We start from the raw sequence: 27480 nt of genomic DNA, 5'->3' as shown, positions 1-27480 counted from the left end.
CCAATGTATCACTGATTCTCTCCCTTCTTTTGTATTGGCTACTTTGTGGGTCTCTAGTAATTATTCTGTACTACACAATATTAAAATACTTTTGCTCTACTTTGTTACTGAATGATTTTCAGAGGTGTTATAAATTCACTCAAAATACCTCAAGTTTGGAACATCTCATCATGCACTGCAAAAGGGTACTTGGTATAGGTCCCTGTCATGGCCTTGCCACTAACTTTCACCATCGAAAATTCATTTGTTTTCTCTGGGGTTCAGTTTTCTACTTCAGAGATTAAGGAAAAAAGTAACAATTTATTAATTCTACTAGCCCTTCTAACTTCCAAAGCATATTAATATGTAGTCTAAATTGATCTAATGGTCATCTCTTTTCAAAAGATGAGAAGCTTGTACAAAGTGATTTGTGACGTCCCAATGGTTTGACCTCTGGTGGCAGAAGCAGACTGAGACTTTTTTTTTCACCATAAGGTTCCCTTCTGTTATGAGGCAAATTACAAACTGATGACTATACTAATGGTAATCTTTTTTCCTTTTAAATTATAGAAGTAATATATATCAAGGTTGAAAATTATAAATTTGACCTATGTCTAATTTGAAAATAAAATATTCTGGATTTTTATTAAATATTTATATTTATTTTGGAAAATTTCACATATTTATGATATGTATTCCTCCCATTTGAAAACATCATAAAACTCTTTAGTTTTCAAGTTATTTATTTTTCTTAGTAAAGATTTGTGATTTTTAAAATGCAAGATCTGAACATATTTTGTTTATTTCTATATATTTTACATTTTGATGCAATCATAAATAAGTACTTTTTAAATTGTATTTTCAACTAGCTATTGTTCATAAAAAATATGATAAAAATTTCTATGTTTAATGAGATCTTTAGGCAACATTCTGTAATCACATGTATTAGTTTTATTAGATCATCATCTGACTCTGTTTCTAGGCTTACATTCTATTTTGTAATTATTATTATAATATTTTCTTTCATTTACTTCACAGATATTCTTTCCTCCTCTCAAGCTATCTTCCCAAAATTATGTTGAATGATTTTAGTACACATTCATGATAGCAAATCATTAACAGATTATTTGTGAGTTCTTGATGATAATTGACATTCATAATTAGTATTTGCACTTAACATATATTAATTCCTTAAACTGAAGTTCAGTGTGGTTTAATGATTAAAAACACAGAGTACAAAGTTTTCTGGGCTTGAATATCAACTCTGTCAATTTTTAGCTATGTGGTTGCTAATCTGAACATTTGGTTTTTTAATCTGTAATATAGGTAGATGAAAGGGTGAGATAATCTACAATACATAATTAATATTGAATGACTCACTCCTAATAACTGGTTGGCATTTACAGTAGTAAAACATGTTGCGGTTTTCATGACTAAAAATGAAATGTATTGTCTTAATGAAGGATCTGAGGTTACTGTTGGCCATTTATATACTTATCAGGAAATGGCTTCATATTTTGGAACAAAAGTTTAGTTTGGAAAAATTATAGTACAGTGTGTTTTTCTAATGATAATTGTTTTATAAGATTCATGATATACCTCCAGGGCAAATGTATATTTTCAGCTAGTGTTTATAAAATTTAGATACAGGAAATAAAAGTGTGCCCTTGTGTGTCAAACTGAACCAACACTTGAAAAGCAGAAGCATGGTTAGAAAAGGTATTTTTTGTTTATCCTTTAAGGCTAATGATGTTTAGCCTTTAATAATATTATAAATCCCAAGATTTAAAATGAGCCAGCACAACATCATTTTGGAAGATTGTATTTCCAGAAGGCATATCATTTGTTTTCAATTGCCTTTTCTTTCTTTTCAGTGATTTTTATTAACCTAACTCATCATTTCCTTGAAATAATTAAATAACTCATTTCCATACAAATATTTTCTATAACTCATAGAACCAGGATGGCAAGATTTATTTTTTTTTTCATAGTTCAGTCTTTACCTTGATCCAATTGTATCCTCTCTTATCCTGCACCTTTCTAGAGTGGTGGTGAGGAATATATAATCGTAATTATCTTTCATATTAGAAATGATTTTCATACACCAAGACAGATGTTAGAATTGCACTACAGAATTGTGGCAGGTATATTGAAAAGAACTCATTTAGCATTTGCCTTTGAGAAATCTATAATAGTTATACTTCCCTTTAGTTGCCCAGGGGTTTTATTCTTAATAACTATGTATTCTTTTTAATGCACAAAAACTCTTAAATTATAATATTCTTTCTTAAGTTTGTGCTTTTATGTCATTGGGAATTTAGCAAATGAAATAGCACCAAGGTGTGTTTAAAAGGGTAAATGCTATTTTTGACAGCATAATATGCCTGTTATTTCTATTTTGTATGATTGGGTTGGAAAATATAATCTCATATCTGAATATGCAATTTTTAAAAAATCTTTAGTTCCATTATGGCAATGTTCATAATAAGATAAATAAAAGAGTCTCTTAGAATACATTGCTTTGAACAGGCTGAAAATCACTTTTTATGTAACAACAAATATAATGGACTAAAGCTTTGCAATTTATCGCCTCTAAAAACCTCATAAAACTAATATCTTTGGTTTATCTAGGGATTTTAAATAAATTAGAAAACAGTATATCTTAGATTTATATGAAGACCTATGTAAATAGAATTGTGAAATACAAATTTTTCTGTAGCTCAAGTAATAGATCAATTGCATGGAAAGCATTTTTATTGCTGGAAAAACAATTCTATATTTTTGAATATGTCACATTAGATTATGTAGATGAAAGAAATATATTAAATGGAGAAATAGAAAACATTAAATGGTTCATAGTTTAAGATTATGCAATCAAGCAATAGAAGGTAGCAAGTGACAGCATAAGAGAGACTTTTGGGGGGCTTTATGGGTTAATAAGTGAATTCCTTCAGTAAAATATGTTAGATGACCATCATTTTATTTTATTTCATTTGTTAAAAAGTCACCATCAACTTTTATACTCACACAGAAGGATTGTTTCATTTTATATGTTCTGATAAAACTGTCAATGATATTTGTATATTTGACATTAGTAATGGTTCAAGAAATATGGCTAAATAAGCTGAACCTTAAAGAACCATGAAATGCAAACATATGTCTCTCAATTAAAACATTGATAAAATATTGCTTACCTTGCAATATCTCTTCCTTGAATTTTGGATGTCTGCAAATCTATAATTCATATGAAACAGTAGAATAGTAAATTATAAGCACCTACTGAATTTTTGGAAGTTGGCAAATTTAGAATTTACATAAAATACAAGGTTAGAATAACAAATAATAATTGCTTATTTTATTAAGCTTATGCAATAACAATTACATTGATAAATTATTTTCCAAATAAAAATAGTATTTTTAAAAAATCTAAAGTAAGGTAATTCTTATCTTCTCTTTACTTAAATACCATATTAAAGTATGGAAATTCAACTCAATTTAATTCACCAAATATTTATCATATACCTTTATATCTAATAAATAAATTAGTACAACTGGGGAAAATAATATACACTAATTTATAATCTCATATCTTAAATAAAATAAAATAAATTACAGTTACTAATCCAAGTTTAACATTCCTAAGATGGAGATCCTTTATCTTAGAAAATTTAGTAGGAGAGAGAACATAATTCCAACTTTAGATACTAGCTGTATGACATTTCTTCATTTTTATGATCCTTAGTTACTTTACCTCTTCAATGGGATAAATCATACCACCCTGATGAATCAATGATAATGCAATGGGATAAACATACCAAAGAGTCTAACATACTACAATTGTCCTTAGTAATTGGCAAAAAATGCTCAGTGATTTTTAGAGGCCCCTAAACTAAATTAGAGATCTTTCACTATGTGAGGCTAAAGGATAATTTATCACAGAAGCTAAAACAGGTTTAAAAACAAAGAACAAAAAACAAAAATCACATCCCTAGGTTAAAATAATCTAAAAGTATGGCTAATGGAAATAGAAAGTAAATGTACCAGAAATGATTTCTATATTTGCCTCTATTTTTGTGTCTTTAGGTTTTTTTTTTTATTGTGTGGTTGGAAATTACGCTTAGGGGTTCTTTTGGGTCTATTCTGGGAAAGTGTAGAGCAGAATTGGGTGGTTCTGGAATTTAATATTCAGATCACCAAAAATATTTGCTCACTTGGTTATTTCTTTAAAGATCTATCCCAGACCCTGTCTATACCAGACCACTGGATGCAGCTCAGAGTTGATGAGATGCTGTGAAATACGCTGTTTTATTTTATGTAAAACAGTAACAACCGTATATACCTTTTTGGAGTAAGCTTTTTTCCCTATTGAATCTAAACTGTTTTCTGCATAAGACCCTAGCTATTAAAAATACTGTAGCATAAAAGTCTAGCTATTGTCCCTTCCTTCATGCCCTTGGTTCAATTCCATGTTGCCCCTTGATGAGCCAGAAGTGGAGCCATCCCACCAGCACTTGCCCCTAAAGCACCCCTTTAGAAAACATGTGACAAGATGAATCATAAGTATATCAGTTTAGTTTTGTATGGCGCTTGGTCCAAGAGAAAAGCCAGATGATTAAAAGACAAAAAAGACAAAATACCTTTCCGCAACTTTAACTTTCTCCTACCTCCAACCTCATCTGACTTTATTTCCCACTCCATAGAGACCATAGCCAAGACTTTCTTCAGGACTCACCTGAGCTCCTCCTTTACTTTTCCAAAGAGGTAGTAGAAGCATCATATTGGTGACTTCCTTTGTCCCCTTATGGTATAGCAAGAATGCCATGTGCTCCAAGAGAGGGAGAGGAAGGAAATATAGTAAAAGGGAGATCTTCCCTATCAAAACCACCATTTACAGATCTTTTGTAGCCGTATGTAGGAAAAAACATCTCAATATGTGAGAAGAGCTTTGAGATTTGAGATTCAGGGCAGAATAAGTTCAACATGAGTTTTTAATGTCGATTCTAATTTAAGTACTCCACATGGCTGGCACTGATTTGTAGCAGTGATTTGTGAGAACGAGCTTCATTACAGTCCTGTTTTTCCTCAGCTTAAAATGGATTGCAAGTCAGGATGGAGGCACCATATTTGGCTAATTTCAGGAATGATCATGTTGCCAGCTTCATGGATTTAAAAATGAGATGCAACTTATGAATTGCCTTATTTTTAAGACATATATTTCTTTGCCGTTACTCTGATCAAATGAAAATAATAGTATGATGCCCAGTTACTTGATGTTTTTGTAGAGTGGCCTCAAATTAATTTTTTAAGTTAAAGCACAGATAATATTTGTATGTCTGCTTTCTAGGTATTATGCGAATCTGTTTAATGAAGTGAAAATTTTACTGTCCCTTTCCGCTTTTTAAATTTCTCGTAAAATTGGCATCTTCTAAACTATAAATGAATTCAAAGACGTGATGAAGGCCAGATTAGGGGGTGCAGATATGAATTAATGTTAAGGTCTTTCATCTGTTGCTTCATTTTTTATTACGCAGACTTTTGGGGCAAAAGATAGAATGTGGTCTGTAAATTAGTATATTTAAGCTGATGGCAAGAAGAAATGTAGCATCTGTACCTAATGTTCTTGAGAATAATTTACTTCACTAATACGTAATTTTATGCATTGTGGAAAAGCAGGAAACTCTTGACTACTGAAGGTCTAATTAGAAGACCGGAGACCAGCTTTACTGGAGACAGTAAAAACTTGTGTTCTTTGGAGAGTTTGACATTTACAGGGACTATGCATATGCATGTATGAGGAAGACGAGGCTTTGGGGAAAGTAGCCTCCTGGGGCTGTTTTCATAATCTGGAAAACACTAATATGTGAATAAGTCGCCTCGCTCTGTTGGCAAGGTAGACAAGATGACATGCACAGGGCGTAGTGAGCAGACCTGTGCACATTTGCCAGCCAGATGGTATGAGACAGTTTATTAGCATAGTGTTCTTAGATGATGTCTTCATTAGTTTTCTCAGTCAAGATGACTATTAGTCTAGTATTGCTCTAACTGAGTCATGGATAAAATGCGCCCTTACTGGGGAAAAAACAAGGACTAAACATGTACGTGGGTAAAAGTCTAATGACCAAATTTCCGCTTTATTGTGTGTGTGTGTGTGTGTGTCCGACTTCCAAACAAATCTAGGAAACCTTGACATGTGAAAGGTATTCTTCCCTTTTGCCACAAAACTAAGAGGAGACTCCCTTCTATTATCCTGTTAAGTGATGAGTAGGTGCTCAAAGAACAGGTTTAAATTCTTGTATTCCTCTGGATATTCCAGGATTCTGAGAAAGTTTTCTTTCTTGGAGGGCTCAGTTTTCATCTTTGAGCAAGGAAAAGCCATATTATTTTTATTTAGGAATTTGTTAGAAAAGTTCTTATTTATTAAAATCTTCCTTTACTAAGTTATTCCAAAAAGTGCTTACATATTAAAACAGTATTGCTTACATATTAAAACAGTATTGTACATATTAAAACAGTATTGTTTTCCATAACAAATTTAAATAAAATCAATGAACAAAATCTAGCATAATTACATTTGTGTGCTATTTCTAATCAGAAACATATCCGATTTTGATATTTTAATATGTAAATAATATTTTTCAATTTCAAGATATTTATCTAGTGTGGCATTTTTAAATCATGGTATGCAAAATTTACCAATAATAACTAGTTGACTTTTGTCCGGGCATTTTTAGAATTTTTTTTTTTCTGTCACTTTAACTGCAGTTAGCTAAAGTAAATCACAGGGCAGCCCCAAGTCAAGAGAACAAGTTTACACTAGTATGATACTAAGTATGATACTAGTATGATACTTAGTATGATACTAAGCTATAGCTTATTATGAGCTACCAGTTTAAGAAACTACACACTGATATTAATACATTGTGTTTGTAACACTATTCATTCTTTCCATAATAAATGTGCAATATTAGTATTATGAAAAAATGGGCTACTTGCAGGTAAATACTTCTCTTAGAATATGTGTGTTGTGAAATTCTATTTTATTTTGATGATGGTCAAATTATGACTACTGAAAAGTAGATAAATAGAAAAGCAGATAAAATTGACCAAAAAGAAAAGACACACTAATTCTTTTACAAAAGGAGTTTAAATAATTAGGGAAGTTTCTAGACTAGAAGAGTCATTGAATTACTGTGTTGGAAATCCATATTGTTTTATAAAATTAGAAGTTATACGAGGCCTTGAATTTATTCTCTATTCTGGTGATATTTTCCTAGGTATCATTTTATAATGAACTCTACCCAAAATAAGAAGACATGTTATCTAAAAAAAAAACCTTGCACATATTTATTAACATTATAAAGAATAAAGTTTCAATAAAAGTACTGGCCGTGGTAATCACTACAGGTGTTGATTGCTTTATGGTAAAGAACCATAACTTTATCATTTCCATTTTCAGTTTTCAGTTTGGCTGAAAATACAAACTTCTATTTTGCAGTAACTTTTCCCCTGTGTTTCTTAAAATAGTGATCTTCCAGAAACTGTAGAACCATATTTTTGAGATAAAGAATACACAAGGAGGAAATACTTGCAACATGCAACACACAGAGTCGATATCATGCTATAAAATATATTTTACAAAGGAGCAAGAAGCAAATACATAATACAATTGAAACATAGACAAAAATATCAACAATTTACAGATAAAAAAATGAAAAAGGTTTTAAATGAACAAAAAGATGCTCAACCTTAAAAATAACAGAAATGCAAATTAAAGTAATAATGAGATACAATTCCCCATCTATCAAACTAGGAAGAGTTTTCAGAAAACAGACCCGTATACTGGATGGTGAGATTGTAAATGTGATTTCTAAATGTTAATACAGAATTTTATACCCAGAAATATACCAAAAACATATCTAAATAAAGAATGTAATATGTAATCATGTCTAATCTGCTTTTAAGCCAGTCCTTGAATTTTTAACTTCAGCTATAGTATCCATTTCTACACGTTCTATGTAGTTCTTTTTTTAAATGCTAAGTTATTTCTCATAGTTTCCTGTTAACTGATGTTATTTTAAATCTTGTCTTTCATTTCTTCGAATATAGTAAGCATAGTTGTTTTTTAATTTAGTTTCTTTGAATTTTAATCTCGAATGTATTTTCAAGTCTTTTTCTGCTTTTTGTTTTCTCTAGTGGTTGTTTATTATTCTTTATTTCTCATGTACTTGACTTTTTTTTTTTCTTATGGGCTGCTGTATATTTATTTTTTAAAAGAAAATTATTTGTTGGAATTTTATGAGTCCTAAGATGAAAGTTGTCTTTCTTCAAAGCAATATTTGATCTTCCTCTGCTGAGCACCCGGGTCACTACTATGGCCTTTTAGAACCACTCCACCTTGAGGGCTCACCCTGGCATTTAGTGCTGTCTTTCACTTCTTGTCAATCTATCAAAACAAAAGCATATACAGCATGTTGATTATAGTTAACAATACCATACTGTATATTTAAAAGTAGGTAAGAGAGATTTTACAAGTTCTCACCATATATATGCACACACACACACAAATGTAGTTATGTGAGGTGGTGGATGTTTTAACTAACCTTGTCGTGGTAATCATTTTGCAATAGATATATATTTTAAAAGGCATAAATTCAGTCAATTTGGCAAATGTTCTCAGAAGAAAATGAAGTTCCGGATTCCAATTAGTCATCTGGGTTCCAACTATTAGACTTTGTCTCAGCTGTCAGTTATCTAGTACTGTGATAATGCTATGTAACAATCACAGTACTTTGTGATATACAAAAGTAAGCATATATTGCTTATGTATGTGCAGTCAGCTAGGCAGCTCTTGGTGGTGGGGCTTGTTAGCTGTGCAGGGTCCAGCTGGCAGTCAGCAGAAAATGGCAGCTGGTATAACTGGCGTGATTTGATGCTGCTTCTCATGGTTCTCATTTTCACCCTGGGACTAAATAAGGCTAATCTAGATATGTCTCTCTCATGGCTGTACAGAGGATACGAGTGAGAAAACCCAAACACACAAGCACCTTTCAGTTTCTTGTTTGCAACATGCTTGCCAACGTCTCATTGGTCCAGAGCAAGCCATATGGTGAAACCAGAGGTAGAGTGGGAGGTCACTACATGACAAAGGGTGTGGACACACTTTAGGTAGAAAAAGGGAGGTGTTCTTTTTCAATTTAACCCAGCTCCGCAGTGTCTCACTATCTTGCCAGTTCTGTAATACTACTAGGAAGTTTATTGTTTTTATATTTACCTAATATTTTTGCTCTTTTTTTTTTTTGTATAGATGGTTTAAATACAATAGCCCAATAGAACAGAGGCTGTTTTCATTGACTTTTTTTTTTTAATTTCTAAAATTACCCATGTGTTTTAACATTTTGAGGCAGATGTCATCAAATATAAAATACATATAATGTCAACATTACAAGTGGGTGGGTTGATTGACTAAACATTAAAGTAAAACAGGGTGGCATTTGTTTTGCTCTTATAATTAGCCAAAAGATTAATTTTTTATAATAATTAAATACATAGATTTATAAAATTAAGAAAATACCAGCCATACTTCACTAAAAGTTCTGGAAGAAACCACTGTGCATAGATTTAAAAAAAATAATAATAATAAGACAGTGCCAGTTATATGTAACCTGTTTTCACTTCATTTCAGAATATACTGAAAAATTTTAATGTCTATAAATAACCTCTACTGAATACTTTTTAATGACTACTTGTTATTTTATTCTGTTATTTACCACAATTTTTTCAGCCAAACGTCTATTTTTAGATCAGTTGATTCTTCTGTTTTCATTATTATAAACAATGCAGCAAGGAATATTATGTTCTTTGTATTACTTTTTCAGGGAGAAATTACCTGAATTAGATTGAATTAAAATTTATACCTATTTTCTAGGATATGGTACCTATTTTTATATTTACTTCTAGAAATGTTTTTTACCTGTTGCACACTCTAGAAATGAGCAAAACCACTCCAGTGAGAACAAACAGAGGACATTTATTCAGAGCAAGAGAGTCATTCCCTATCATTTACACTTGGCAGAGACTCAGAGGCAGTCAGACGAGTGGGAAAGCTTTATAGTGAAAGAAAGGGAAATTTTCAGGTCTGCTCTGATTGGAGTTCATTGGCATGGGGAAGTTGGAGGCAGGCTAACTAGAAGCAGTGCATCTGTGATTGTTTTGGGAGCATATTTAGCATCTCTGGTTAGTCCTGAGTTGAAAGCAAAAAGGAAAAAAACAAAACAAAACAACAACTTATGAGTTGTTGATCGATTCCTGAATATCTTGGGCCCAGTTGCTGCAGAGGTTTGGCTTTTGGCCTGGCTGTTGCAGAAGCTGTGTTTTGGGTCCCCCAACTGCTGTTGATTAGAGATCTCTTTGCCATATGTGGTCTGACTGTGGTTCATTTGTGTGTTCATTCTTGCGATACTGAAAGAATTAAGAGCTAAATACTTAATTTGCGGGGTGGTTTTATTTATTTCAAAAAATCATTTTAAAATTAAATATTTTTGGAAAGTTCTTATCAAATAATTGATCCATAGCAAGGTTTCAGCAAATGCCAGCTATTTATTTACCTAAGTTTATATTTCTAAAGTAGTGTATTCAGCATATTACTCCTTATCAAAATTCACTGACCTTTAATTTCCTACAGGGTTGTCTTAGTCAATTCAGCCTTCTATAACAGAATACCTCAGACTGGGTGGCTTATAAACAATAAAAATTTATGTCTCAGAGTTCTGGAGACTGGGAAGTCCAAGATCAAGATCTCAGCCGATTTGGTGTCTGGTGAGAGCCCACCTCCTGGTTCATAGACAGTCGTTTTCTCACTCTATCCTCGGATGTTGAAAGAAGCTAGGGAGTCCCTGGGGTCTCTTTTATAAGGATGCCAATCTCATTTGTGAGGGCTCATGACTTAATCATCTCCCAAGGGCTCCATCTCATAATACCATCACATTGGGGATAGGATTTTAACATATGAATTTTAGGGATACATAATATTCACTATAGCAGTTATGATGTGAAAATCTTTAGCTAATATTCAGAGACTTTCATATTCTGTCCCTAAAGTGTACTTCCCAGACTCATCTGTGTATTCATAAACTCATAAATCATAGCTTACTTATAATGTCTGCATAAATCACTGTACTTTACATAAACTTTACTCCTGACTCTGTTTACATTATTTTTTTCTCTCCCTTTTGTTCTATGTGAATTTTATGGTTCTTCAGAATTCACTTTTATTTTTTATATTAAGATCAGTTACCATTAGACTCTTTCATATAAATTTTAATTGTACTTGATATCACTACTACTAATTTGATACATACTATTTTTTTCCTGTCTATCTTATTTGACCAGTGCGACTATATTCATAGGTAAGGCACTAATAAAGTTATTTTACTAAAGAAAATCACTTAATTTGGGGGTTTTAGTGCTCCCACTTTTACAACATAATGTTTCAAGTTTCCTTTTAGAGAGATGAGAATAATGAAAACATTTAAAGTTATCTGTTCTTAGAGAATACGTTATATAGTGAATAATATTGCTGGTAGAAAAAGCAAACATTGGGAAAATATAAAGCTGTCATATTTGGTGTAGGAAAAAAATTGAACTATTATCAGCAGTTTCTGTGTTACTCTCATTGCATATCTCCTACAATGCATCAAATAGAGAAGAAGTCATGGCTTTTGCCTGTCAGAAATGACTTTCTTTTCTAGATTTTAACGAGCTCAAAGTCCAGAGCAAAAATGCTTTTATTACCCCTCTCTCTAGTTTCAGTATCTTTTGAAAAAAATGTACAGATGCATTGTTATGTTGTTGGCATTGGAACTATGTGATAGGAATTCCACTTTCTTGCCTCTTAAAATTCATAAAAGATACAATGATACATTTCTCCTGCAGTATGGAGTTGGGTTGGGGGGAAGAAGAAAGTGTAAAGTTGTATTTCATATAGTGTATACTTACAGTAGCAACTAGAAATGCACAGCAGGGTGAGAAATTTTAAAAGCAAAGTTTACCACTAGGAAGCTATGTGTTGTCAGTAACAACTCGAGGAGATGTTTTATAGAAAGCAATAAGAGCAGCAGAGCATCTCAAAGGAACAAAACAAAACTTTAAATATTCATTATAACAAGTTGGATTAATTTGGAGAAATGGCATTGTCTGTGTCTGCTTTATTAATATTAATTTTTGAAAGCATGTTAAATAAAATACAACCTTTTGTTAAATGCAAGTGCAATTAATAAAGATAATTTTATTCCTTGATGGACAAAAATACTTTGTACTTTTTAATATTTTATATTTTCCAAATATTTAAAAGTTATGTTTGTAATCACTGTTAATTTTTATTTTGAAATGCATTATTGAGAAGTTATAAATTTTTTACTTATGGCTTTTATTTGTGAAACTATGTAGTTCACACCAAAAAACCCTCAAATGCTAGAGAAAAAGGATTTTTTTCCTGTTTCTATTAAATTTGAAAAATACTATTAAATAATTTCTAGGATACTTATTGATAGTGATTACTTTTTTAAACTAGTATTTCTACATATAAAAGAACTACAGTGATTCATTCTGAAAGGGAGATAAAATACTGCTTATATATTATGACTTTTTCAAATTTGAAAAATTATTTTAAATTTATAATTCAGAGATCAATGTCAAAGCAGATCCTTACATAATTGAGTATTTTAATAGAATGGATTAGGGCATTTAGTTTGGCATAAATAGGATGTTGTAATTCTGCCAAGAATGCAGGTATTTAATTGCTTATTAATACACAGGAACAGAATTCATGCTGTACACCTTCAAAATCTTTCCAAATTAATAATTTTATGCTACAGAATTAGAATAAACATACAATTTGTCATTTAAACCAGGATACTTTGGAGAAAGAAAGGGACAGTAACTGGATGTGATGGTGGGCCAACTGGAATAAATGTGGACCATCTTCGGCAAATCAGTATACATGGTCACCCCACAAAGCATACACATTGAACCCTTTCCTGCATCCCCAACTAGTTAGTTTTTGGAATGAACCCCCTGTTGGTTTTATATACTAATTTACATTCTAATAAAATTTTAGATAAGATCTTAAAATTTGAGAATACCATTTCAAACCTCTAGTGGGGAAAATGCCCTATGCCTTACATAGGATACATTAATACTGGATTTGTTGAAGGCCTCTATATATCACTTATGTATCATATATAACATTAAATGTCATGACACGAAATTCTTTTAAAATAGCTGTTCTACATGTTTTGAAGCAATGTTTGCTACAACTCAGTTTTTCTGGCTATATTGTTACAGAGAATGCCAGAGTGCAGTTTGAAATTTTAAGAATAATATCTGGATTATAAGAGTTCAAAATAAAGAGTAGAACAATTTAAGCACCATGAAAAAAGCTCTAATTTTGTTGAAATTGAGAGGAAAAAGGAGCTAGGCTCATTATGTGAGGCTAGATAATACAATGGTTACAGAAGACAAAATCGATCTTCTTGAGTACAAATTCAGTGACTTTTTTTCCCTCATTGAAAATATTCAATCGAAATATTCCAAAATGAATTTAAGTTTTAGAAAAAAAAAAATTCTTACTAAGGCACTGAAAGAAGTTTCAAAAATGAATCAGTTATTCATAGTTGGGAAAATATAATGAATCAAAGAATTAATAAAAGACTATGATGATTAAAGTGAGGAAAGTTGGAATTCTGATGCATATTCCCCACATGACAATTCATGAGAGAAATTATTTAAAGAAATAGTTTGTGAGCAAATAGAAATAACAATATTGTGACTGGGAGCCAACAAAATTCTGATGTAAATGACTTATGATTAATTAGCCCCTTTTTGTCTTTTGTTCGTGATATGCAACTTACTGGACTGATGCAGATTTAGAAAGACTGCAGTAGTCTTGTATGATGACCTTGCAAACCAAATGGATGAAAGAGAATATAATGATGATAGATTAGTTGGTTGAATTTAAGTGATTGAACAATTGTCAAAGATTATTGTTAATAAATTGATGTAACTTTAGCAGCTTATAACTTGTCTCTTCAATGTTTTTCTTAGTGATAGTTTAAAGAGGAGATTGTTTATACATGTATCCAATAGAAATATGATGTATGAAAGAAAAGGGTAAAATACGTGGATTAGGAGAAATGTACAGAGGAACATCTCTAGTGGTGCTTATAAAAATCCATTTCATCCTTGGAAAATCACAACTTAGAAAGTTTTTATTTATGTTCAATCAACATTTATTTTCTCACTTTTCCTTATTTTTCTTGGTTCTCTTTTTTGAAGGCTATAAGGAATGTTGAGCCTTTTTTCTAAATGAAAGCTATTGAATTATTTGAAGGCACTTATGATCGTTCCCACTTTGCCTTGGTAAAATCCTCAATTTTTCAGTTACTTATTAAATGACATGATTCTAAATTTTTATGTAATATTTCTTATTACACATTGGCCATAGAATATTTTTGTACACTTTATCACAACTCATTCCAGGACTACAAATAAAATAAGAACTATTATATGATAAAGTTAGAATGTTGTATGATTATAATCTCCTTCATCTGAGGTTCTGTTTTCTGTTACCATAGCTTGAACACATACCAGAAAGTTGTTCTCCAATGACATTATTTTCAATTCAGTTGTCCAATGCATTTTTAAATATATACTTATTCTAAACCACAGTTTATCTAATTTATAATATGAATGTGCAAGTCCTAAGCTAAATTCTTATAACTTTACATTATACTTAGCAGTCTAATATCAAAATATGAATATTATATCATTTGTACAAAAACTATAGTATAGGCAGAATGTGACCCAGAAACAAAGCTAAAATCATTTGGTTTTGCAAATTGACTTATATGCTACATTATCTAATTTACTTTAAATAAAATTTTTATTCTATACATGATAAAACTGAGACACAAGGAGGATCAAAAAGCTTGACAATGTTTACATTAATACTAAGAATCAAATAAATGGTTATTTTTGTCTACTTCCAATTTATGAACTTGTTGCAAAAATATTTTGTTTACTCAGAGTATGTTGTCCATCTTTATGAAAAATATTAAGGTCAAATTTTATTGTCAAGATTTTATTACTTTGAAGCAAATATACAATTATTCATCAGATAATGCAAATTTGTGAGTTTCATACACTGTGGCATTCAAAATAGATTCCTTTGAAAGGAATTAGTGAAAATGTACCCACTGACACGAATATGGACATCTGTATTTATTTACACCAGGTTAATCTTGATTAGAAAATATTAAAATAATAAAACAAAGCTTATGTGTTGTTTAATTTTATTTTCATTGCTAAGCTTGATGGTACACAAAAAAACTGCAGTGCCGCCTACATGGCCAGGTTTTTTTGCCAATAAATTCATACAATGCCAAGAAAGCTGAAGAACCATCTTTTATTTATCCTTCCTGAAAATGTATCAATTATGTAGCATGTTTTAATGAGAAGCATCAATTTGAAAAGGCTACAACTTAATCAAAACTTGAATTGGTCTCAACACAAAAGCCTGGTCTTGAAGCATCCTGCAGAATTGCTTATCACATTGCTAGGAGAAAGAATGCATACATATCAGAAAGCTTTGGTGAAGCCATATGCCCTGGAAATGTCAGCTTGATTTATGAGGAAGCAAACTATATCAATGCCTCTATAACAAGACATCATTTTCTTCAGAGTCGCTGATATTCTTTTACCATTTTAAAGCAGATTATGGAGGAATTGGCAGCTGTTATTTCCCTTCAACATATAACCAGATTCAACAGTTGCTGTTGTACTTTCAGTACAATCAGCTCTATGTGCAAGCATCAAATATCAACGAAGAATTCTATGAGCCCTTTTGCAAACTCAGTATCTTCAGATGGCGAACAATTTCTATGCCAAGCCAGACTTCAACTGGAAAAGAAAATCTTGTTACTCTGCATAGATGGAGCACCTGCAGTTTTTGGCAACACATGTGAATTTGCAATTTTAGGGAACAAAGAAGTTCACTAGGCATCATTGTGACTCATTGGTTTCTATATTTGTGAATACTTGCATCAAAAACTTTGCCAGCCATCCAAACAAATTCTTTTTCCTTGCCCTGACAGTTGTCAGTTTCATCAGAGACGGGAGTTTGAATAATCAGATTTACAAGAGGTATATTTTTAAATTATGAAATGAAATATACAGTGTGAAGTTCTTATTTACTACATCAATGAACACTGGCTTTTAGTGGATTTGTTGCAAAGAGATTGATTCGATTTTAGACATTTAAGAGAAATTAATTGCCCTTTTTTTTATTGTTGGCTAAGGTTAAGTTTGTGTACACATAAGAGAAAAAACATAGAAGTTTATAGTCCCTCTTACATGAAGGGAGTCCACACGTAGACAGTCCAGACAGGTGTGGCATTTCCATTGAGAATCTAGGCTTTTGTCTTTCTGCTTTACCACCTTAGTCCATTATTTCTATCCTCACAGCTACCTCATAAGTCAAGATGGATGCGTCATGTCTGAGTTCAGCTTCTAAGAAAGATGAAAGACAAATGGGTAAAAAAAGTTTTCTTCAGCTATTTTTAGGTAACTTTCTTAGAAGTCTCACACAACATACATGTTTATATGTCATGGTCCAAAACTTAGTCATATGACTATATATCCAAGGTATTAAGAAGACTGGAAAATCTAATCTGACTTATATGACATAATGTATCTAGAAAAATAGATATCTGTTACTAAGGACGAGAAGAGGAACTGGAAGTTGGATTAAACAATTTAGTAGAATACATTTCTTCTTAGCTTGACTTAATGTATGTATATTTTAGTGGAATGAATGAGGTAATAGTTTTCATTTGAGACACTGCAGTCTTTGTTATAAATATTACAAAGAAAAAGGTATGCATAGAGAACTTGTGGGCCCCACTGTAATATGAATATGTAGGGCCTCTTGTTCAAAAGGCAGGAAAAAAGCTTTGTGTTTTCTTCTGCAGTCATTCTCTTGAAATGTCTAAATTATTCTAAAAGTTCTCGATTATTTAGAAGGGATCAAGCTAATTTTCTATAAATTCTGTATTATCTATAAAGACTTCTGTAGTCCTGATGCATTATCTTCTTTGTTTTCCCCTGTACATTACAGAATAGCCTGGCAATTAAGTTTCTTGACTATGAAATCAGATAGACTCGAGATAATGCTGGCTCTACTACTTACTTACTAGTTTTACATTCTTGGAGAAGTTATCTACCTTCTATAAGTCACGGGTACATTGCACCTCTTCTAGTAAGGAAGAATATTATAACCTAGCTCATCAAATTTTGAAGCTCAGTAAAGGTATCCTGTGCATTGTTAACATGTGAAATGTTACCTGTTAGTATACGAATACAAATTTTAGGACATATAGAACAGCATGAATAAGAGCGTAATTTATTTTTAACCAGGAAAAGTACTGTTCACCTTCTGGTTTATCTGCTACATGAACTTGTAAAACACACACACACACAAAGACACATGGACCATATCTTATATACTGTATTATAAACTGCCTTTCCTTCTTAAGATATGTCAGGTACATTTCTCAGGTTGACTAAATATTGTGTAGAAGACATGCTTATCAGTACACACTATTACATGATATAGATGTACTATAATGTAACTAACAGACATTTAATCTGTTTCCACACATAAATTTGTATACATTGTAATATATATACCTCTGAGATGAACATCATTGTACATAAGGCAAAATCTGAGGAGTGGAATTGGAAACTTAATGGGAGAGAGCATATTAAAATCTTTTGAAACATTGTGCCAAATTGATCTCCAGTGTTAAACAGAAGAATGATATAATCTCTCATTTTAAAAAACTTACTCCAGTTGCTGTGTAGAAATAGGAGGGCAAGGGAGGAAGTAGGGATGTGAGTTAGAATAGCGCTTATCAATCTTTAATGTGCCTGTGATCACATGTGACCCTGCATGTCCAACAATCTCCCAGGTGATGCTGATGCTGCCTGCTGGTCTGCGGATTGTGATTTGAGTGGCAAGAAGTTAAAGGACAGTTTCAGTAATTGAGATGAGAGACCGTGGTGGCTTAGATCAGACATAGCAAAGGTGGTGTGGGTGTTCAAATGGATTTCGAAGGTAAGGCTCACAATACTAAGAGAAGACTGAATGCTATCTCTTCAGTCTTTGATCTGAGCTGCTGGAGGAATGGAAGTGCTGTTAATGGAGATCGGGAACAAGGTGGGAGGAAGAGTTGGAAGGGGTAAAAGGTAGAGTTTTAATTTTTCTCATATCAAATTTGAGTTGCCCAGTATGCATCTAGGTTGAAATTTTAAGTAGAATCTGAAAATGTAAGTGCAGAATTCAGGGAAGAGGTTCAAGGTATATACATTTGGGACTTTATCATGCTACAAATATGTGCCTATCTTAAAAGATGTATGTAAACAGTGGCAATAAAAATGTTGTAATTGGACTTCTCAAATTTGTGTGTGTGTGTGTGTGTGTGTGTGTGTGTACACATATGCATGTGTGCAGTATCATGACAAGAGTTAGATGGTAAAATTTCCTGAGAGCTAAGCTGTTATGTTTAACTTCATCAGTATATTAAAAAAGAGAGAGAGAGATAATTTTTAATGATATTTTTTGTCCATTTTATTTAGAAAAAGGGATGACTACATGTAGCCTAGGATATTTTTTCAGGATATCCTAAACAAATACATGTGGCATACCATAGAGGTTAAGACATTGTATTTTGTGTCCAACATCATGGGTTTAGTAACCACTCTAATCTTTAATGGCAAACTGCAGTAAAGTTAATTAACTTCTTTGATCCCCAGTATCAAAATTTGTGAAAAATGGATTAAAATATGTATTTTCCAAGACTGTTGGAAGGAATAAACCAGAAAGTGTTTTTAAACTAATAACTAATACTTAGTACATTAGGTTTTTGTCATCTATTAATTAATGTTGAATAAATATTGACTTTTAATAATTAACATATTTATTTATTATATGAGAAATTTTTGCGTAAGCTAATTACATAGAGTTGATTATTTTATGCTCCCCCCACAGGTAGGAATAGATTAGATAAGAAGTAAAGGTGCGTAACATATTTTATGAAGACAGCTAGAAGATGACAAGTTTCACATGTTTAAGGAAAAAAAGATGAAAAAAATCTACCCTGACAATTAATTTTAGAAAGAAATTTTCAATAGCTTTTTTGGTATTGACTGGAAAATTGAAGTGGGAAAACAATTGAGACAAAAATTTCAATGAAATGAAAGTTTTTATAAGGATTTGTAAAAGAACAAACTAATCAAAAACAGACTCACAAATATGGTGGATAATTTGGTGACGGAGAGAGGGGAGGGAGGTTGGGGGGCTGGGAGAATGGGGTGAAGGGTTAAAGAAGGACAAATTAGTAGTTGATAGATGGTCATGGAGATGGGGAACATGGCATAGGGAATGCAGTTAGCATTAGTATAATGGCTAGGTGGAGGATCAGGAGAGGGAGAGAGCAATTGGGGAGATTGTTTTATGAACTCTATAGATGTCTAACCAAAGTACTGTATACTTGAAGCTAATTAAGATAAATAAATTTTTAAAAATAAAAATAAAAATGAAGGATTTTGCAGCATAATAAGGTCAAGAGTCTAAGCTAAATAAATCGAGATCTGCAAATTTTAAAAAGTCAAAGGAGAAACTTTAAGGAAAGCATTTTCAGTGTTATGATTTGGGTAGGAATGAGATAAGAAAAATGGAAATAGAAAAGGAAATGGAACTTTGGTCCATAAGTGCAATGATAATATGTATATCAAGAGAAAACTGGAGTCATAATGACTTCTTTAAAGTACAAATTATTTGTGTACTGTGTCGTTTTCTGAAAGAATATTAAAACATCAACACGTACTAAAGACAGCCTGTCCAGGGCATAATAAATGAAGATATGCAACAAAAAAGATGGTTATTTGAACTTCAGCTTACTTTTAGGTCTTGCATTTTTGTAGAAGTGCTCGAAAAAGTAGCTGGAAAGTAATATAAAAATTATGTTATAGATGGTTTGATTAAGATTTTGTTATTGAATTTAAATTCTTCCAAGTTATCAGCCATCACTTATTTGGACTCATCTTGTTAGTTTTAACTTTTTTTCTGAGTTGAATACACTATTTTATATATTAGATTCTTGAATATGCAATGATGTGCTTCATGGGTTAATTTTGGATGATTAACAATATTCAACATCGAAAGTTACAAAATTATGTGCTGAATTCGAAGGGAGTGTCTAGTAGATTTAAAATGTAGAAATAAAAGTATAGATTTGTTTAAGCTGATTTGTTTTCATTTCTATTTATAAAATCGGAAGTGAGTAATATGTATTTTAGATGACTAGGGAATATAACATCTGACAGGATTAGAGACCATTTTTCTTACAATTTTATTTTTATTGACATTATGTTTTATTTTATATCTATTGAGATTTTGTTTTATGTCAGCTTTTGCTTTTTGCTTTTTTCATTAGAAAGAGCCAAAATATATTAGCCATATAACCTTCCGAGAGATTTTGGATATGCCAGGCACTGCCTAGGGAAAGAAGATGGTTACTAGAAGGGTGAAATAATATCATTCCTCCTTGGGAACTACAAATCTAAGTTGGGAAATGAGGTAAATAAAAGAGAGGATACAATTACACATACAAGGCACTGTTTGCCCACAAATGTATAATATGAATATTGGAGTTTATCAAAAAATTTAAAAAATCTAGAAATTTCTTTAGGGTGAAATCATTTTACTTGGGACTAAGCCTTAAAGGATGGATGAATATGATCTTAGTCAGCAGAAATGACCCACAAAGGTCCTTCTGGAAGAGTTAAGAATAAAATAATAGTGGCAAAATAATATATGTATATTCAGAGAATAAAAAAAACTGGTGAACAGATTAGAAAATCTGCATGGGGCAGTGGTAAAACCTGCCCAATTAAGTTGAATTTATTCACCATATTTGTTTTCTATTGCTGCCATACAAATTGCTACACATTTAGTGGATTAAAACAATACTCTTTTATCTCATAGATTAGTAGGTTAGATAGAAGTCCATGTGGCTTCACCTGAGTTTTCTGCTTCAGATCCCACAAGTCTCAGACCAAGGTATTGGCCAGCATGGGCTCAGGTCTGCGGATTCTGGAGGAAGGTCTACTTTCAGGCTTGTTCATGGCACGATTCTCATTTCTGTGTGTTTGGAGGACTGAGATCTCTGTGTCCTTGCTGCCTATCGGCTGAAGGTCATTCTCGCTTTTATAGGCCTTCTCTGGCCAAGGTTTTATTTATGCAGATGTTATTGGGATTTGGAGCAGAATGATCAAACCAGTCTTTTAGAAAAAATAAATATAAGCAAATTTTATTTATTTATTTCAAATATATGTATTTATATTTAATAACATGAAAACTTACATTTCCTGAGGTATATAATGTAATTAAGTATGTGGCAGTGATTTTCTCCTGAGGTTTAAACTCTAATATAACATGTTTTTAAATCTTTTTTTAAAAAAGTTAATCTATATTCAATATACATTTCCCTGTTCTCCACCAAAATATCTCTTTCTCCTAAGTAGATATAGAAGTATTTCCTGTCTCATAAAACTTTTTCTGTGTATTCTCATCAACATAACTGGCTACTTTCCTTCGCTCTGTCTTAAATGATCTTATTTCTACAGTTATTTTTACTAATCTTCATTCATTATGTAATTCAATTTTCTTCTCATTAATAGAATGCAGTAGTGTCTTGAAAATAATGTTCTTCATGTATAGTAAGTCCAATATATTTGTGTTTTTACTAATATTTGTTGAATTATATACTCATTACAGGACAAGGATGTGATTTTTACTAATAAGCTATAATTTCTAAAATAGAGCAAAGATATTAAGCATTTACTAAGTTATATTTACTAGGAAATATAAAAATTATTACATTCATATTGGTCTTTTAAGAATGTGCCAATATTTAGTGTCAGGTAATACTATGAAATGATACTTATAATTGGAAAATTTTTCATTGTTTTAATCAATTAATCAAAAACTGGAAATGAGCACCTGTTATTTGTTGGGAGACAATCTCCATGGAACTTTTGTGTTTCTGCATGTCTTGTGAAGAGGCACTGACGCTTCTGGATGATCTTTTCAAGAATATTTGTAAAGCAAACAGCCTTGGAATATAAAAATAGTGTCTCTTCCAGAAAATAAGATTTGTTGACTATTTAGTATAATAAAGATAGTGTGACCCTCTGGGGCAAGGGCCCATTATAAAACATTGGGATTGAATTTGAGATTCCTCTCTTTGTAATGCAGCCCACTGCATGTGCAGGTGTCACCTCTTTCTTGCGTCAGTCTGTGATCACTGGGGCATAGGGAACTGGTGCAAGAAAATGATTGTACATTTGGCTAGTGCTGTTGCTATGAGTAATTAACTCTTTTGTTTGGGACTCAAGAATCCTATATTTTCTGCCAGCACCCATGAAACTGAGGCAGGCTAGCTTGTTAGCTTGTGATAAGGGTAAAATCCCAGACCCTTCTTAGTTCTTCACATTATGTTTCAGATACTTTGTTACATGTATATAGTAAAATGAACTATGTCCTTGTGCTCATGTAGCTAATAATCTATCTTGGGCTGCTTTTATTTGAGACAAGAATGACAGAGAAGAAAATAAGGAAAAGAAATTATATTACAAGACCAGTTTTTTTTTTCTATTTGTTCAGTATATTTTGCATTCTTTAAAACCAAGCCACATACTTTCATCAGTGTAATTTCAATATTTCTGCCTTAAAAAAAAAAACAAAACTAAACTTGAATCACATAACCCTTAAAATTTGCTAAAAGTATGTTAATTTTAAATCAATCAAAGTTGCAGTACTTAGAAAGTTTAACATCTTTAGAGTTTCCGTGTGTTCTGTTTGTTTGCTTTGTTGGTCGATTGGGTTCTTTTGAGATTTTTAGGCGTACTTGACTTTTGTTTTTAATTATCTTACATTAATGTTGACTCTTTTTTTGTGTGTGTGTACACTTCTATAACTATACGTGTAACCAGAGCCACATCAGTTCCATAACCCCCCAAAGTCCAAAGCATCCTTATTTTAATTTTAATTTTTCTGCATTACTGGAAAGATTATCTTTTCTTATATTTGCTGAACATTAGAACTTCAGTTCCATCTCCTGTTTACTTTTAAACAACCCTTATTTTAGGATTAGGGAAGGGAAATACCATGGTAAAAAAAAAAAAAGGATATTATAGGATGATTTGAAGAGGAGAGAGGAAGAAAGCTACTAGAGAGATTCCTAGGCCTAATCCCAGTCATCAGCCATCTGTTCTTTCAGAGTCTAACCTCTCCTTTCATAGAATGATTTATTTTAATTAGCACATAAATTCTTACTCATTTACCTTGGAGAGATTCAAGCTGGAGAGACAGAGAGGTCTCATTCTTGGATCCTGGCCCAGGATGAATAGCTTCTGAAGACCAAAGATTGAAGACAATTATAAACATATAAAAATAATATTAATTAAGATAAATGAATTGAGAACTCAGTTGTATCAATTTGCAGAAGTATTGGTAACTTTAGAGAGCAGGACCAACAAATGACATGATAAATAATAGAAGTATGGAGGAATATCTCCTTTTTTAAGACCACATTGATCACTTAAATCTGGTTGTAAGATTTCTTTTTAACACAATACCCATCATATTGCTAAGAAATAAGATTACTTAATTCTCTGTGGGAGATACAAAGAAAGCAAATGGAAGATTATATGCCTGCCATGATTCTTTAGATCAATGGTTCTCAAACCTTAGCCTACATCAGAATCACTAGGAATGCTTGTAAAAACAGATTGCTGGGTCTCACCTCCAGAGTTTCTGATTCAGTGCATCAGATAACAACTGGCATGTACAATAAACTCTCAGGTGATGCTGATGCTGCTGGTGCTGGGACCACGGCTTTGAGAACCACAGCTCTAGGCTATTAGTCGAAAGGAAAGGAAAATACATTTAAATATTGTAATGTAAAAAAACAAAAAAAAAACAAAAAAACAGTGCTCTTTGTTATAAGACATACTAATTTGGTTCTGTAATTAATGTCTCTATTCACTCAACAAGTAATGGCTAAAGGCACTAAAACCAAGGAATGACTGTGCTAGTAGTTATGGCACATAAATTGATGAAATAAACATGAATCCTATCTACAAAGGGCTTCTAGACTAAGAGACCAGACATGTAGAAGACAATACTTTCCAACAGAAAGGCTAAGTGTCATAACTAGAAGTATAGATATAGCATGATGGTGGGTGAAAGAGAAATTTCTGAGAGAGGTCTGAAAGGTGTGGGAGGTGCTAGTGACTAGAAGAGGTTTCACAGCTCTATCCATGGCTGAATTCTCTTCTTGTTACATAAAAATATATTTGGCTTGCACATTTAGATGCTGTCATTCAATTCTCTGTGTACTTATTTGATGAATATCTAGACATATTTGCCACATACTGAGAGCTGGAACCGGTTGGCTTGATTGTCTTCATAATACAATGATAATAGTTTTATTATATTATAACTCCATTCACATTGTCGTTATAATTACCTATGAAATTTCAAATCAAATTTAGTATCTGAGAACAAATAAAATGACACATTTTCAGGAAATGTAGTAGTGAACATATATCTGATCAAATTTGTACACAATTTTAGTGGGGTAGAGTCTTTCAGCATAACTCATCAGATTGATATTAGATTAAACAATTCAGAATTTCCAGTTATAGTCTATAACCCTTACCTTAGAAAATAGCCAGTGTTACTGTCTAAATTCAGTTTCTACACTAGAAGCTCTCCAAGCACAAAATAAAGTCAATTCTTTAAATACAGTAGAGAAGTAAATAACAGCCAACCTATTTGCTAGTGTTGAATAAACTGTTAGTTTGAGTATTAAAGAGGAAGCAAAAAGACATTGGTATGTCTTTTTGCAAAATTCAAAACCATATAGATTTTTAAGAGAGACGTAATAGTCACATCTTCTAAAAACCCACTTATCAATCATCGACACACATTTATCCAAATTCAGAAGCCAAATTTAAAAAATCAAAAATAGTTTAAAATTTTCAATTCTACAAATGTATTTTTCAAAAGTTCTTAAATTTTTATATCTCTGTCTATCTAGCTATCTAATCATCTGTCATCATCATCTATCATCTACTTCTGTCTATCTATCATCTATCTCTATCTATCTATCTATCTATCTATCTATCTATCTATCTATCTATCTATCATCTATCTATCTATCTATCTTTCAATCTCTCATCTATCAGTCATCTATCATCTGTCTATCTACCTACCTATCAGTCATCTATCTATCATCTATCATCTTTAAAAATTTGTGAAGTGGAGTTTATTTTATCCAAGATGAATATGCACATCTCCAGCCTTTTTTACTTTGTTGTTTCTGGAAGTATTAAATGTCATAAGTTAGAACTCGATTTGCAGTACTCAGCATGGGGAAAGACCACCTATGCAAATGCTTCACAGCGAAGAGTACTTTTATTTTCTTAAACCAGATATCAAGAATTCTCAAATTACTCATTTAATATTCCCTGAAACTCCACTATCAAATGTCATTATGTTAGTAGGAAACTACTATGTCTATGCTTTTGTTTATTGATCTGTATGCAGTGTGAGAATCTGGAGAGAAACAATGTTTTAACTGGAAGATTAAGTTGAGCTGTAGTGGATAATAGCTGGACATTCATACTTCAGGGTGCCTTCTCCTCACAGTTCTTCCTGTTAATGCAACTTACAAAGAAAAGGTGTCATTGTGTGAATTGAGAAGAGTCATAGATATTTTTTAACTGTGATTACATGAGCCTTTTGTTTTCGGCAGTGACAGCACCCAGAGAGGACTTTTTATGTTAAGAACATTTCCACTCTTCAACTAGTTTTGTTGCATAGGTTTTTACTGTTTCATGGAAAATGGAATTCCAACCCGGTTTCTCTCCACATAACTTTATTGTCATGTCAAAATTAATAAATGAATCAAGGTTTATACCCACCCAGCCTGTGGTTCTTTATTGTTTTTTGAAACATCTTAAAAAGCTAGATTAGCAAAAATCACTGTATGTTGAATTTAAAAAGTAAAACAAATATATAGAGCTTTTTCTAGTTCTCCAAATTAATGACTAGAGGTGAATAGATTATTTTACACCTTAATCTAATACACACACATGTATTTATTTATCTGTTCAAATTCTCCATGTTAGAAGTTCGTATTAACTATAAACTTGAAGATATGGATCAAGTTAATGCATTTTCCTTCATCTTCTTTCAGCTTAATGGTCTCCTGTAATCACATTTTATTCTCCTTTTATTTTATATTAGTTTATGAATAGTCAATTATACAAATTATTGATTGTATCACTTGATACCATGCAGCTGGAGATAATAAACAGTAAAATAAGTAAAGTTTAATAATCTCAACTCATACCAAATCATTTTTAACATAAAACCATGCAATAGGATTAATAGATGTACCATTTCTAAATTAGCAAACAGTCATCTAGACGTAAGATGAAGCTAAGACCTATGGATATGAGAATGATGGAGAGAGATGGGAGTTTGCCAAAACAATCAATTTTCCAAAGGGCAATTTTCCAAAGGGCAGGCTATGCTTTGTTGTTCTCTTCTTATATTTAATTTCAGGGTGGAGATATAGTAAAATATTAAATCAGCAAGTGTCGAAGTAGGTAAAAAGGACCACCCATGGCTGCTTCTAGCCTACAGAGCTCCTGTACAAATTTTAATAAGATAGTCCATCATGTTAGATTTTAAAAATACACTATATTAATATAAAGCTTGAGGAATATTAAGGCCAACAGATCGAGAGACAATTGCTATTTAAAAATATAGTTTATTTCTCAGTTTCCAAGAGCTAGGGAGCACACCACGCCTGGGGGGCCACACAGGCAAGCGCCGGAGTTGAGTGAGAGCCTTTATTGTGGTTTCCATAGGAAGGAACTAGTGAGGGTAGGTAGGCTTAAGATTGGCTACTTTGGATGATTTCAGTGGGCACAGAGGCATAGGGGCTGTCCCTGGTTGTCTGGTACCTGGCCTGGGGTGATTAGACCCAGAGTGCAAGAGCTTGATAAAGGGAATGGCTGGGGGGAAGGGGATGTGGACTCTGGATTGGTTGGTTTTGATTTTGGAAAGTGTGTCCTTTGGTGGAGGGCTCTACTTGGAAGGGAAGTGAGTGGGTAAGAGGGGGAGATGAGGGAGACAGGAGGTCAAAGTAGGATGTCTCAGGTATATTGTGGGGTTGTCTACAACAAAATGTGTCCAGTACTTGCATGCAGGGCAGATGTTAAAGCATCTAGTTTACACAAGTTAGAAACATGGTCAATACACTAGATAAATAGGAAAGCTCTATCTCATTCTAGTAATTCTGGCTAGCT

General features: G+C 32.3%; 1 protein-coding gene across 7 annotated transcripts in view; it reads left to right on the top strand.

Moving 5' to 3' along the window:
• Positions 1-27480, top strand: part of MARCHF1 (membrane associated ring-CH-type finger 1) — a 576629-nt gene that overhangs the window by 178427 nt on the left and 370722 nt on the right. For 2 of the 7 annotated variants that reach the window (XM_039876290.1, XM_039876303.1), the window contains exon 4: positions 18003-18148. The exons of the other annotated variants lie outside the window; for them this stretch is intronic. In XM_039876290.1, coding sequence (XP_039732224.1) covers positions 18136-18148 — 13 coding nt within the window. In that variant the 5' untranslated portion in view covers positions 18003-18135. The remainder of the gene's footprint in view (positions 1-18002; positions 18149-27480) is intronic. 7 annotated transcript variants of the gene reach the window in all.

This window comes from Pteropus medius, unplaced genomic scaffold (assembly GCF_902729225.1).
Source record: "Pteropus medius unplaced genomic scaffold, Ma_sr-lr_union100, whole genome shotgun sequence".
Lineage (NCBI taxonomy): Eukaryota > Metazoa > Chordata > Mammalia > Chiroptera > Pteropodidae > Pteropus > Pteropus medius.
This window is presented reverse-complemented; position numbering and strand designations above follow the sequence as displayed.